The sequence below is a fragment of the Anomaloglossus baeobatrachus genome, chromosome 1 (assembly GCF_048569485.1).
Source record: "Anomaloglossus baeobatrachus isolate aAnoBae1 chromosome 1, aAnoBae1.hap1, whole genome shotgun sequence".
Classification (NCBI taxonomy): Eukaryota; Metazoa; Chordata; class Amphibia; order Anura; family Aromobatidae; genus Anomaloglossus; species Anomaloglossus baeobatrachus.
The window spans coordinates 582,927,406-582,942,228 of NC_134353.1; the positions used below are offsets into that span (position 1 = coordinate 582,927,406).

The 14,823-nt window shown below is 50.0% G+C and overlaps 1 protein-coding gene across 1 annotated transcript in view; it reads left to right on the plus strand.

The window, feature by feature from the left end:
* Positions 1-14,823, plus strand: part of PGM5 (phosphoglucomutase 5) — a 359,677-nt gene that overhangs the window by 285,087 nt on the left and 59,767 nt on the right. The window contains exon 10 of the mRNA XM_075317778.1: positions 1,684-1,818. Within this exon, the coding sequence (XP_075173893.1) occupies positions 1,684-1,818 (135 nt within the window). The remainder of the gene's footprint in view (positions 1-1,683; positions 1,819-14,823) is intronic.

The window sequence follows — 14,823 nt, forward strand, 5'->3', positions numbered from 1 at the left end:
CCCAGATCTTCCTGATTGCCCTGGTGCGGTGGCAATTGAGGTAATATAAGCTGTTAATAACAGCTCACAGCTGCCACCAAGCCCTAAATTAGTAATTGTGGTGGGTGAAACCCGTCTATTAATAATCTGTAAGAGAAAGTAAATAAACCTCATACCTCATGCAGTTTTGATGCTTTTTTTTTTTTACAGGAGGTGTAGATTGGTTGCATGAATATGGTGTAAAAATCTTATCACCAAATTTGCATCTCTTGGCTCAAAAATGCAAAAAAAAAGTTTTGACTCCATTTTGGTGCAGCTTTCTGCCAGCAGGGGCAAATTTGGTGCTGAAATGTCTGCACTAGATTTCAACACCAAATTTGCACCGCCTGGCAGAAAAAACATTTTGGTTTTTTTTTGCATTTTTAGACGAAGAGATGCAAATTTGGTGATGAAAATGTTTCCATCATAATCATGCAGCCAATCTATATCTCCTGGCAAACAACGCACCAAAACTGCATGAGGTATGATGCAGTAGTAATGCGATTTTTTTTTTTGCCAAGAGGTGTAGAACAGGTGCATGAATATTGTGTAATTATTTCAGCAGTAAATCTGCATCTCTTGGCAAAAAAACATGGTTTTCTGCCAGGTGATGCAGATGAGTTTACCGTGGGAACCTCCAGCTGCAACCGGAAATAACCTGAATGCTGTCACCACTGATCACATGGCTCATTTATTCTCTGCCTAGAGCTCATTGCGGGTGGTCATATTCCATGATCGCGTGCTGTCAGTTCAGATGTAGCAGAGCTGGAATCGTCGTGGGACCTCGTGTGGATTACGACGGACCTGCAGGGTTTTTTGAAATTAATAAAGTGGTGAAAAAGGGTGCCTTTTCTATTTTATTCCAAATTAAGAAATTTTCGGTGTTTATTTACTTTCACTTACAGGTTAATAATGGGGGTCTCATAGATAATCTAGGGCTTAGTGGCTTAGTGGCAGCTGTGAGCTGTTATTAACCCCTTATATTACCACAACTGCCAATGCACCTAGGCAATCAGGAAGAGCCTAGGGTGGGCCTCCCCAGTCTGAGAATACTAGCCCCCAGCTGTCGGGCTTTATCTTGGCTGATTATCAAAATTGGGGGGGACTGCACACCGTTTTTTTAAATAGTTTATTTAATTTTTTTAAAAAAAAAATGCATGGCTGGCGACTGCAACCTATAGCCGTATGCTTTAACTGTGCTGGCTATCGTAATATGGGGAGGCACTATGCCAAATGTTTTATTTATTTTATACAATGATAGACACATATAGTGTCTGTGAGCTTCGTGACTCTTATTATCCGGTTGCAAGCACTGAGAGTAGCTGATTAGTGGAAGTGTCAGTTCTTGGTACTCACTCAATCTTACATTAATAACAATTGATGGTTCATCAATATAAAACAAGTGTAACAACCCTTTAATTGTGTGAAAACTTGTATTGATGCAGCAAATAAAGGTGAATTCGTATACAACTATTTTTTTACAGACATTTCTGTAAACTTTTGTCCACTTAAACTAATGGTCATTTTGTAGTGAGGCTTCATTTTATCTTTTATAATAGGGCCTATGGTTACTCTTACAACACTGGAATATACAGTATGTATGTGTTTATTTGATATAAAACAGGATTTTGATCAGACTAATATACTTATCTTTTATCATTCTAGGGACTCAGGATAATTTTTGCAGATGGATCAAGGATCATTTTTAGACTCAGTGCCTCAGGTTACGTGGGAACAACACTAAGAATTTATGCAGAAAGCTATGAAAAAGATCCAAGCAAACATAACAAAGAACCCCAGGTAAACGGAACTGCTTTCTAAAATCTGTCAAACTAAAACTAGAGTCACCCATGGGTAATGACAGTTTAATATATTTTTACCAGATGTAATGCAAACATGGAAATTATTGTTTTAAGTAGTAATTACATAAAACTAGAAAGAAGAAACACCTAATACACTCAATGCATTTCTATTTTATTGTATTCTGTGGTGTCATAAAATAGTTCAAACTAATAAATATCACAATTTATAGTTCTAGTTTGTTGGTACTATCTATCTACAGTATCTACCTATCTATCTATCTATCTATCTATCTATAGATCTATCTATCTGTCATCTATCTATTATCTATCTATCTATCTCTCTATCTATCTATCCCTCTATCTATCTACCTATCTGTCTGTCTAGCTATCTGTCTGTCTATCTATCTATCTATCTATTTATCTATCTATCTATAGATCTATCTATCTATCTATCTATCTATCTATCCATGCATGCAGTTTTCTATAGAGGTAGCCTGGTAGATTGGCTGCAGTCAATGGTTGAGCCTGTAAAGTCCTGAGAAAGTTGTTGTCTAGCGAAAACAAATTGATCAGTGGGAGACCGACTTCAGGGACCTGCACTGACATAGCAGCGACCAGGCCCCTGCTGTGAGATTGCTGGTCATGTCGGAATGGCCTGGACCATTTTTTGATCGTCGAGGTCCTGCTGGGCAGGATGCATCAGTGTGTTTGACGCCACACTGATGTGTACGACTCAGAGCTCAGACACGTACAGCCACATACAGGTCCCAATGACCACCGAGATCGTTATACAGGTCGCTATGGTTGCTGTATCGTTTCTGCATCGTTGGGAATATCTGACTGTTTGACATCTCACCAGCGACCATGTAGCGTCTTACCAGCGATCCTTATCAGGTTGTATCGTTGTCGGGATTGCTGGAAAGTCGTTAAATGTGATGGGGCTTTAGAATGGAGGGGCCATTTGCACGCTGTGCTTGTTTTTTTCCAGCAGCACCATTGAAAATAAATGGAGTGGCAATCGGGGATAAAAATTCCCCGTCCTGTCGATTAGAGCAGGCCACAGCAGTGGAACAACCACCGATCAGCAAGTTATCACCTATCCGACTGACAAGACTTTACTTATTTTCACGCCATAACCCCTTTAAGCAAAGTTCAAAGTGGCATGTCACTTTCTTAGTGTAATGTCATTTTGTCCTAACAACTGATAGAGATCACAGTGGGTTGCTCCAATTAGATATTAATGCAATGTCCTAATGTGCCGCCCCCGTGGAAGCAGCTGAGCTGCTCGAATCCGGGTTCACTGTGGCTCACGGGTCTCCGGTCCTGGGTTTGTGCAGCCACTCAAATGAGAGGGGGTATTTACAGGGGAGTTGATGTGTAGTTCATGACGCCACCCGTGGTGTACGGTAATTTGGGAGTACTGCTGTTGGGAGTACCCGGGGTGATGAAGTGGGGTAGCAAGTTGTCATAGCCCTCCACGGGTAGGGGGGATGCCCCGGGACTCGGTGTGGGGTGCCGTAGGATGCAGGGTCACTGACAACCGGGTAAATCAATTCTCTGAGTACCAATGCCGCTGAGGGGAGCTCGTCCGGTTAACTTCAACAAGGTGGCCCAGTAGTATAGAATTTCCCGGGCCCCGCTCCCCACTATGGCTAAGTGTGGGAGCTTGCTCTCAGGGCTCACGCTTGGGATTTTCTGGACTGTTTTGAATTGGAAAGTCCTATCCCCCTCGTTGCGCTAATGCCCTGATTCAGGAGCTGGTGGGAACAGATCATAAAGGCTCCGTTCTCCTCAGGTATATTGTCGGGTTGCCTGAAGCTACTCCCCGACCTAGGGTCTGTGTACCCCATCGTGCCTTCGGTCCCGGACCGGTGACAGTGCTAGTCTGCCGGCTGTCCTCCTCGACAGATCCAGGCACCTTGCCACAATCCCTAGTGACCGGGGGGCCGACTCCTCTAGGCCCAGACCACCGTCTGCAACCTAGATAGCCTCTCCAGGAGCCACCGCTCCCAACTTCCTCTCTCTACTCCACTCTCTCAACTCTCTACACTCCTTACCTCCCCTCCCTGACCCCCCAGGTGGGCGACTCTATTCCACTCAAGCCGTCCACTGCTGTGCCTGGTGGGTGTGGTGCAGGATGTATCTAGGATTTGATTTGCTGTTAGAGGCAACAGCATTAGGATAGGGACCCAGAACCAAGAGGGAGGTGGAATACCGCACGGAAGGGCAGTTTGTGCAGTACCCTGTGACGACCTGATAGTCCAGGGGCATCACACTAACAATATGCTAATCTTTTCTACCATGAGACAACCCCATTAGGAGAATGCATTCTGTTCAATTTCTTCCATCTCCTGATTAGCAAATAAAATCTGTGGGTTGTTAAAGCAGCATTCCTGCTTTTTTTTTTATTGGACTGCTGGAGTGGTGCTTTAAATCTAAGTGTGCTGCCCCCTGTCTTATTCTCACCTTCTGGCACTTTCATCTTCTATCACCGCCTCTGCAGTCAGTCTCCAGTGATTTGTGACCTGCCAGCGGCTTCAGTGATTCATGGAGCGTGCAAGAGGTCACAATTCAATACATCTCTATGAGAGCCTCACTCTGTCCTTAAGATGCACTGGGAGCTTGTGATGTAACTTCTGACTTCTAACCAGTCAGAAGTGATAGTTGTAAGTTGGCACTGCGGAACCAGAGAGGCCTCGGTAAAGCCTGATTTACACCTTACGATTTAGCATACGATATCGTATGCGATGTGACCCGCCCCCATCGTATGTGCGGCACGTTCAATTTGTTGACCGTGTCGCACAAACGATTATTTCCCGTCACACGTACTTACCTTCCATAAGACGAACATCCACTTCCTGGAGTGGGAGGGACGTTTGGTGTCACCGCGACGTCACGTGGCAGCCAGCCAATAGAAGCAGAGGGGTGGAGATGAGCGGGACGTAAACATACCGCCCACCTCCTTCCTTCCGCATTGCCGGCGGGAGCCGCGGGACGCAGGTAATCTGTGTTCATCGTTCCCGCGGTGTCACACACTGCGATGTGTGCTGCCTCGGGAACATTGAACAACCTGACGTTCAATTTTTAGTAATTGAACGACGTGCATGCGATCAACGTTTTAACGTTCAATCGCACAGAGGTTTCACACGCTACAATGTAACTAACGATACTGGATGTGCGTCACTTATGACGTGACCCTGCCGACACATCGTTAGATAAATTGTAGCGTGTAAAGCCCGCTTTAAAGGGAACCTGTCATCAGAAATTTAGCTATAAAGCTAAAAGTTCCCCCCTCTGCAGCTCCTGGGCTGCATTCTAGGAAGCTTCCTATAGTTTTTGTGGCACCTTTTATACCAAAATAAACACTTTGTAAACTTGTACCTTTTCTTATGCAAATTTCTTAAATCTTCCATGGGGGCGGGCTGCCTGGGGTCCGTTGCTGTTCCTCCTGCAGATTTACACCGCCCCCGAACGCTGAATTTCAAAGCTCAGGACGCCGCCCCTGGGTGCCCGTGGTCCCGCGCATGCGCTGTTCCACTGTAGCGGTGCCGTGCACTGTGTGCACGTGTGACCGCTGGTGACGCTTTGCGCGGGCACGAGGTTATGGGCGGCGCTGTGTCATCAGTAAGTGCCGCCCATAACCTCGTGACCGCACTTTCCCCTATTACTCCAGCGTTATGCGCAAGCGCTCGCTGGCCAGATGACCGGACGTCACCTCCTTCCCATCCTGCTCAGTAGCAGGAAATGGATGGGAAGGAGGTGACGTCCGGTCATCAGGCCAGCGAGCGCTTGCGCATAACGCTGGAGTAATAGGGTAAAGTGCGGTCACGAGGTTATGGGCGGCACTTACTGATGACACTCACAGCGCCGCCCATAACCTCGTGCCCGCGCAAAGCGTCACCAGCGGTCACACGTGCACACAGTGCACGGCACCGCTACAGTGGAACAGCGCATGCGCGGGACCACGGGCAACCAGGGGCGGCGTCCTGAGCTTTGAAATTCAGCATTCGGGGGCGGCGTAAATCTGCAGGAGGAACAGCAACGGACCCCAGGCAGCCCGCCCCCATGGAAGATTTAAGAAATTTGCATAAGAAAAGGTACAAGTTTACAAAGTGTTTATTTTGGTATAAAAGGTGCCACAAAAACTATAGGAAGCTTCCTAGAATGCAGCCCAGGAGCTGCAGAGGGGGGAACTTTTAGCTTTATAGCTAAATTTGTGATGACAGGTTCACTTTAAAGGTGAAGCCTCCAGAAGGTGAGTGTATGACAGGAGGCTTGGGGCTTATATTTAAAGCTCCTCTTCAGTGGTGGAAAAAAAACAACAAAGAACGCTAGAGTGGTGCTTTGATCTACCAATCTGCAGTTATGGGTCCCTCTTGCTCTTTTGGCAGTAACCTTGCAGATAATACAAACCAATTCCCATGCATAGTAATGGTAAGATAAGAATACAGACTTGAAAGAAAAATTGCAATATCCATTCGTATCATATTGCCCATGTTTAGAATTCCTTTGGGTTAAAAACATCAGCTAGAACTAACTACCATGACTAGGAGTGTGTCATTGTGCCTTTAACATACAAGTACAGGGTGTACAGATATAATATAAAGTATCTAGCACTGCCCTAACTGAACAACATATCTAGCAGGTTTCTAATCTAATCTTCTAGGTCAATGGATCTGAACCCACAACTGGAATCTTCCAAAATCGATGGTAATATTGGCTAGGTTATCATACAGCAGTGAGAGCAAAACAGTTCACACTCCAGCCCTAACTCTATTGTGACATTTCTTTGAACAAAATCACTCACCTGAAAAGTGCCGCGGTAACCTTTTTTTTGTTTAGTAGTGAATAAATAGTAGGTACGTCAGCTTATTCATTTAATGGTACTTGTTCAGAAAAGACAAAAGCATAGATTACCATCTAATAGTTTACAATGCTGTCTAATTCAACTAGATGTTAAATATGTTTTCACACTCTGCAGCACTTAGCATAAAGAAAGCCCTTTTAAATAAAATATGATGAATTGGGATTTCAGGATGAAAATTCTCTATCTCTCAATCTCCGGTATCTACATCAGTTATCATCCTTGCACCTATCCAACAGAATCTGTAATCCTCAGTAGGTCCCGCCTTCAATGGCACCCCATAGGCACCTTGCAATTGTGTTGCACAAGAGCAACATGGCAATGTGCATCAGAACAATTGCATCACACAAATGTGTCTCTTAGGCCTCTTTCACACGTCAGTGATTCTGGTACGTATGTTCTAGTGTGACGCCCTGGCCTATCAGGTCGTCACAGGGTATTGTGCAATCTGCCCTTCTGCACAGTATCCACCCTCCTTGGTTACTGGTCCTGGTCCTTTGGTGTTGCTAACAGCTTAGCCAATCAAAATCCTAGGAACACTTTACACTGTACCCACCAGACACACCATTGGGGGGCCTGAAGGGAATAGGGCCGCCGATATGGGGGGTTGGTAGGGGAAAGGGAGAAAGTGACAGTGGAGCAGAGGAGAAAGTGAAGTGAACCAGGAGAGGAAGGAGTTGCGGGTGACTCTCTGAGAGAGAGAAGTCACCGGCCTGGAGCAGGGCTCTTGTAGTAATAGGTGGCAGACTTTGGTCTGGGCCTGGTAGGAGCTGGAATCCCGGTCGCAGGGGATTGTGTCAAGGGGCACGGACTGCCGAGAAGTGCAGCCGGCGGCCTTGAACTATCACGAGGCAGGGGCCAGGGCACGACGGGGTACGTGGACTCTAGGCCGTAAAGTAGCTTCACGTGTTCCGGTAATTTACTCGACGGGGGTGAAGACTTCAAGATTCATCCCCAACCCGCACCAAAATTGGGGTACTAGCGCACCGATGGGATAGGACTTTCCCAATACAGTCCAAAAAAATCCTACGCGTGAACCCTGAGAGGAAGCTCACTCCGTTAGCCATACGGGTGAGTGGGACCCGAAGAGTTTTATACCTGAGGGTCCAAATAGAGACAAAGGTGCCAAGGAAAGAGCCACAGGCTAACAGCAACACCAAGAGCACGGACCCAAGCATGCTCCCTACAAGCTGCAGTGGTGCTCAGAACTCTGGTTTACAAGCTGTCGGTGTTGTTATTCCTGGACTGAGTGAGTACACTGGAAACCCCTTTTCCTATCCCCCACGGCACCCCAAGCACCAACAATCCAAATGGTCCCGGGACACATACCCCCTACCCACGGAGGGGTTAACATCTAGCTGCTGCACCATCGTCACCGGGCTCCCCAACAGCAGCGGTGGTCCCTCACATTACCACGCACCGTGGGTAGCGTCACAAACTTTCTAACTCCCTTGTACATATCCCCCCTCTTCTTTTAATTCGAGTGTCCGCGCGGACCCCCCGGATCCAGAGACCCCTTGAGCCACTGCGGCTCCGGATCCAAGTTGCTCGGCCGCTGGCACGGGCGCGGTACACCTCGAAAAACCTGGCATCACGAACAGGATCCGAGCAGGACCCACTTACCTGGGTGACGTGCGCCTTGAAAGCCGAAAACCGCGAGTCAAAATTCTGTTTCCCGACAATTCTGCCATTTTCCGCCATCTTTTCGTGCCAAAACGCCGTCTGATAAAGCACGCGAAGCCTAAGCCTTGCCCGTCGTCTTCCTTGTGAGGCCAGAACCGGAAGTTCCCAGAAGGCCACGGTCAGCGAGAGAGTGCTACGAAAAGACCATGGGGGTGGGTCAGAATGTGTTACTGGCGGAAGTGGAGCAGGGACGCCAGGACTCTGCGACAACGTTCCTGGAAGATGCAGTGGCAAGATGGCGGAGCGAGACTGGTCCCCAGAGCATGCTGTCCCTGGGACCGCGGCAAGAATAGAGGAGGAAACGAAGCAGCTGTGCAGGAGAATGCGGACGCAGTTCTTATTAATCCTGAACCACTGGAGGGAAGATATGAGGAGCCTGGCGGTGGCGGTGCGAGCCCGTGAGATCGAAATCCCACGTGAAGAGAGGGTAAGCGGTTACCCAGTCCCTATTGATTGCCCAAATCCGGCCACAGCGGCTGAGGGATCCGGACCATCCCCGCTCGTGGTGAGCACTCCACCACCAACTACCCCGTCCTCGGCAGACGCCGGTCTACCCCGGCAGCGGAACCTTCAATGTATTTGCCAGAAGCTCCAGCTGCAGAGATCCAGAACAAGGCCCTCATTCCAGCCACGGCAGCGGTCACCCAGACACCGGCCAGGCCAGACCCAGCCGCATCACCGGGCCCGTCCTCAGAGGCGGAGCGCCCGGGCCCTGCAACAACGGCAGCAGAACCAAGATGTTTGCCTGTTCCGTTACCACGCGACATTCCAACGGCTGTTGGAGCCGCCAGAGTTCAAGTAAAGCCAGAGTCAGATAGGGAGCTGAGGCCAGACGCTGATGTCCCCTACTGGGAATGACAACAATACCAGCTACAGTCAGAAATTGTAACCCGAGACCGGCGATGACGGGAGCTTGCTGCCCGTGATCGAGAACAAAAGAAGCAGATAAGGAGCGCTGCTTCCCGAGTAAAAGGGCCACGGTGCCGTAGCCTTGTGGAGCGGTTTGACCCCGAGCAAGGATGGGGGTTTATCCGTCAATCAAGCTTCACAGCGGGGGTGCATGTGTCTCGACGAGATGTGGCGCAGCACCTTCCGTGGGGCCACCTGGAGCGTAATCTTCAGCCTGAAGAGATGGTTACCTATACCCGGCATTGCGGAAAGCAGGGCTGGTATGCCCTGGAGGTAACCAAACATGTAATGTTTGAGGAAGGGTATGTGTCGGCGTCAGTAGCACGTAGTCGCAAAGAAGCATGGCTACAGGACCCGACAATCTAGTGTTAAAGAAAAAAATGTTACAGTACCAGTAGTTGTGATGCCATAGAATTGTTAGGTATCGGTGTGTCGCCCTGGGCAAGCCAGGGGACACAGGTCACAACACCACCACACCCCACACTCCAGGTAGGCACACCTGCTAACCAGAAATCCTTGTTGCCTTCCTCCAGAGGTTGATGATGCACACCAGGGGGTGGGCCAGGCGGTTGGCTCCGCCCACCAAGGAGCTCACAACTCTGGAGGCAGGAAGTAACCAGGCAGATAGCTCAGGGGAGAGCTGGAGAGAGGAGTCTAGTCAGGGAGGAGGAAGTGGAAGGAGTGGAGGAGTAGTCGAGACAGGGCAAAAGTAAACAACTAAGTGAAAGTGAAGGAAGGAAAGTAGTAAAGGAGAAGAGTAAGCAAAGTGACAGAAGGAAGGAAAGCCTGAGAGCCCAGCTTGGTGTAGGGCCAGAACAGCAAGGTCAGCGACGGCGGTGACTGTTTGGAGGGGGACCGTTTGGAAGTTCCTGGAAGGACCCCGTTGGCTGTGTGCCCGGTGGTCTGGAGCAGTGTTCCGAAAGACAGTCAGCACCAGGGCAGGGGCCTCTCGGACCCCGGCAAGGCTAGGAGTCGCCAAATTTGCCAAATCCGTCAGTGACGGGGACGCAGATCCCCCAGCAACCAAGTCCCGATTGACGGCAACAGCCCGACCATTACCGGGGAGACACCGCCACCGCCAGGGCACCAGTTTCCCCAGGGCCAGCGCCTGCGGGCAAAGTGTAGAGCTCCTCCGGCCCAGATTGCAGTCGGGGAGCGGGTAACCGGAGGGAATCCACCGCTACCATCAGACAACATAGGTGCAAGGAAGAGAAACGTCACCGTCACCTACCGGGAGTGCAGGTGCAGCCGTCTGTGGGACCGTCCTACCAGCCGTTGGTTTACCGTACAAACTGTGTCCGTGTGTCAGGCTGAGTGAGTACCATAGTGCCGCAAGGCACAGCGCTGCCCCCGCGTCCCTGCGCCCTCCAGGCCCTACACTTCACATCTCATCACCGGGCCCCGGGATCACCAACCCCTACCCACGGAGGGGCAACACAACACCTGGCTGCTCCGCACCACCATCCCGGGACCCCCACACTGAGCAGCGGTGGTGCAATCACCACAACCGTGGGTGGCGTCACGAACTATAACAATCCCCAACCACAAACACCCCCCTTTCACTCACGGGCGAGGAGTGTCGCTCGAGACACCCCGGGATCCGGCCCACGGCTCGAGCCACCAGGAGCAACTGCCGGACCCGAGCAGAGGGGGTGAGCGCGGTGTGCTGACACCCTCCTCCCCGCCCGCGACATCGGCGCTTTCATTTGTTATTTTTCAGTTTGTTATTTTCCATATAGAAAATGTTAGTGAATAAGTGCCTAATCAACCAGTTTTAATGAAAAGAGTAAAAAGTTACCAGATTTGCCAGTAAATTGTTGAAAAGTGTACAACCGTTACATGGACTTCGTTTAAGTATTGATACATAAGTAAATATGGACCACGGTCACAGGACTGGCGTGACCAACACAAACTTGTGTCTTGTAAAATAGTTGCGCCTCCTGTGCCAACCAGAGTCGTCTAAAATACAACACCCGGGACCCTAACCCGGTCACGGACCCACTTTAGGTTTCCAGGGGGAACAGGTTGATTGGGTGGCGGGTTATTGGGATCCGGGACATTGGGACTGGACTGTCGCAGGAAGGGGCTGCAACGGAGTAGGTTGAACCTCCGTTACCATGGAAACCGGTAGCGCCCCTAATTGGCCGACGAACTCTTGACAATCTAGTAACGTTTAAGTGAATTCCGTCCCCTGTGTGGGATGGACCCGTTAATAAAAATGTGTTAATTTGTTATATTTTCCTTTTTACAGTTTAAAGCAAAACAAAAATAAACCTCTGGTGTCCTGTAGCTCGCGGACGAGCTACGTTTAACCAAGGTGGAATGTGACACCCTGGCCTATCAGGTCGTTACAGGGTATTGTGCAATCTGCCCTTCTGCACAGTATCCACCCTCCTTGGTTACGGGTCCTGGTCCTTTGGTGTTGCTAACAGCTTAGGCAATCAAAATCCTAGGAACACTTTACACTGTAGCCACCAGACACACCATTGGGGGGTCTGAAGGGAATAGGGCCGCCGATATGGGGGGTTGGTAGGGGAAAGGGAGAAAGTGACAGTAGAGCAGAGGAGAAAGTGAAGTGAACCAGGAGAGGAAGGAAATGCAGGTGACTCTCTGAGAGAGAGAGGTCACCGGCCTGGAGCAGGGCTCCTGTAGTACTAGGTGGCAGACGTTGGTCTGGGCCTGGTAGGAGCTGGAACCCCGGTTGCAGGGGATTGTGTCAGGGGGCACGGACTGCCGAGGAGAGCACCCGGCGGCCTAGAGCTATCACCGGGCAGGGGCCAGGGCACGACGTGGTATGTGGACTCTAGGCTGGAAAGTAGCTTCACGCATTCCGGTAATTTACCCGACGGGCGTAAAGACTTCAAGATTCATCCCCAACCCACTCCAAAATCGGGGTACTAGCGCACCGATGGGATAGGACTTTCCCAATGTAGTCCAAAGAAATCCTACGCGTGAACCCTGAGGGCAAGCTCACTCCGTTAGCCATACGGGTGAGCGGGACCCGAAGAGTTTTATACCTGAGGGTTCAAATAGAGACAAAGGTGCCAAGGAAAGGGCCACAGGCTAACAGCAACACCAAGGGCACTGACCCAAGCATGCTCTCTACAAGCTGCAGTGGTGCTCAGAACTCTGGTTTACAAGCTGTCGGTGTTGTTATTCCTGGACTGAGTGAGTACACTGGAAACACCTTTTCCTATCCCCCACAGCACCCCAAGCACCAACAATCCAATGGGTCCCGGAACACATACCCCCTACCCACGGAGGGGTTAACATCTGGCTGCTGCACCATCGTCACCAGGCTCCCCAACAGCAGCGGTGGTCCCTCACATTACCACGCACCGTGGGTGGCGTCACAAACTTTCTAACTCCCTTGTACATATCCCCCCTCTTCTTCTAATTCGAGTGCCCGCGCGGACCCCCCGGATCCAGAGACCCCTCGAGCCACTGCGGCTCCGGATCCGAGCGGCTCGGCCGCTGGCACGGGGGCGGTACACTAGTTTTTATACATACCAGAATCACGGACATATGCAGGACCCATTATAATCAATGGGTTTGTGCACACATCAGTGATTTTTCATTGACTGTGTCTCCGTGTGGCATAGACGCGTTTCTGTGATTGCCGCACGGAGATAAGTCCGTTTTTTTTCTGGCATCACTGATGTCCCACGGAGCCCACTATAGTGTGATCCGCGAAATATGTACCAGAAAAACATGGACATTGAAAATAAAAAGAATTTTTAACTTATCTTCTCCAGCGCTGCTTGTCTCTGGCCATAGCTGCCTCTGCTTCAGAGCCGGCTCATTACTGGCTGCATATTCATGTATGCAGGAACAGCCAACCCGGAAGTAGATGCAGCGGGGGAGGACAGCAGAGCCCAAGAGTTCAGCACCATGGACAGCAGGAGCGGAGACAGGGGAGTTTATCGCCATGTGCAATCACGGATGACGGATCACGTCTCACGGATTGCACATGGACAACCCACTTGTGCCGTGAATTACGGCACACGGAGTGAGATATGCGTTTCACGGACGTGTGAAACATCCGTTAAAAATTGACAAATCAGACATGGACAGCAGTATTTACAGAGATGCCTGCTGCCTGTTTAACGGCTCATGCGCACGATGCGTCTTGACCAGTGCAGAAATAAATGCACCCTCTGACAGAGTTGACACTGCGTTTTGACAAAAAGAATGCATCCAAAACGCATGTATTTTGGATGCATTTCTATCAGTGCGGTCCCCCGGCAATTCAGCTCTGCTACATGCCCGCTGACAACAGACATAGACAGAGCCAGGCGATGAGAATGAATTCGGATGAACTTCACCCGACTTCATTGTCATACCGCAGCTCTGTCTCTGTGTGCTGTCATGAACTCAGATGAACTTCCAAGGTCAGTGCCAGGACACAGGAGTCCGCAGCAGTGACGTCAGAGATTTACCCGACGAGTTCACTGACATCGGGCATCTCTCTCTCTATGTCGCAGCCTGATTTGTGGTCACACGTGAAGGACTCACCGGTGATTGCAAATCTCCTGAGTGACTGAAGTGAGCAGCGCGATCAGCGGTGCCGTCACTCTGGTGACCCACAGCAACAGCTGGAGTCCTCTACCTGAGAGCGGTGGCCGCGGGTAACCTGAGTGACGTCACTGCTGATTGCGCGGCTCATTTCAGTTGCTGCGTGGAGCTGACAGAGAGCGGTCGTGGTCTGTGGCCACTCCTGTCAGCTTCAGGTAGCAGAGGTGAAAGCATCGTGGGTCCTCATGTGGATTACGTCGGACCTGGAGGGGTATTTGGGGATTAATAAAGTGGTGAAAGAGGGGTTTTTTTGTCTTTTATTCCAAATAAAGGATTTTTTGGATGTTTGTGTTTATTTTCTTTAACTTCTAGGTTAATCATGGAAGGTATCTTGGGGAGGTGCCTGCCATGATTAACCTAGGACTTAGTGGCAGCTATGGGCTGCTGCCATTAACTCCTTATTACCCCGATTGCCACCACACCAGGGCAATTCGGGGTAAGCCGGGTAGAGTCCCTCCCGGGACTGTCGCATCTAATGGATGCGGCAATTCCGGGCGGCTGCTGGCTGATATTGTTAGGCTGGGGGGCTCCCCATAATGTGGAGCTCCCCATCCTGAGAATACCAGCCTTCAGCCGTGTGGCTTTACCCTTTGTGGTATCAAAATTGGGGGGGGACCACACGTTGTTTTTGTTTTAATTATTTTTTTTTTTACTGCATGATATAGACACGCCCACCAGCGGCCGTGATTGGTTGCAGTGAGACAACTGTCACTCAGCGTGCGGGCATGTCTGACTGCAACCAATCATAGGCGCTGGTATAGCAGGGAATACGAGATAGAATAATGAACGGCCGGCATTTTCAATAGAGGAGAAGCCACCACTGTGTTAACACCGTGCAGCGCCGCGCCGGTGGTTGGGGATCGGTGAGTATGAGAGAGGGGGTGTGAGGGAGAGACCAACATCGACAGAGAGAGAGATAGAGAGAGACCGACCGACAGGCCGACCTACAGAGAAAGAGAGAGAGACCGAAAG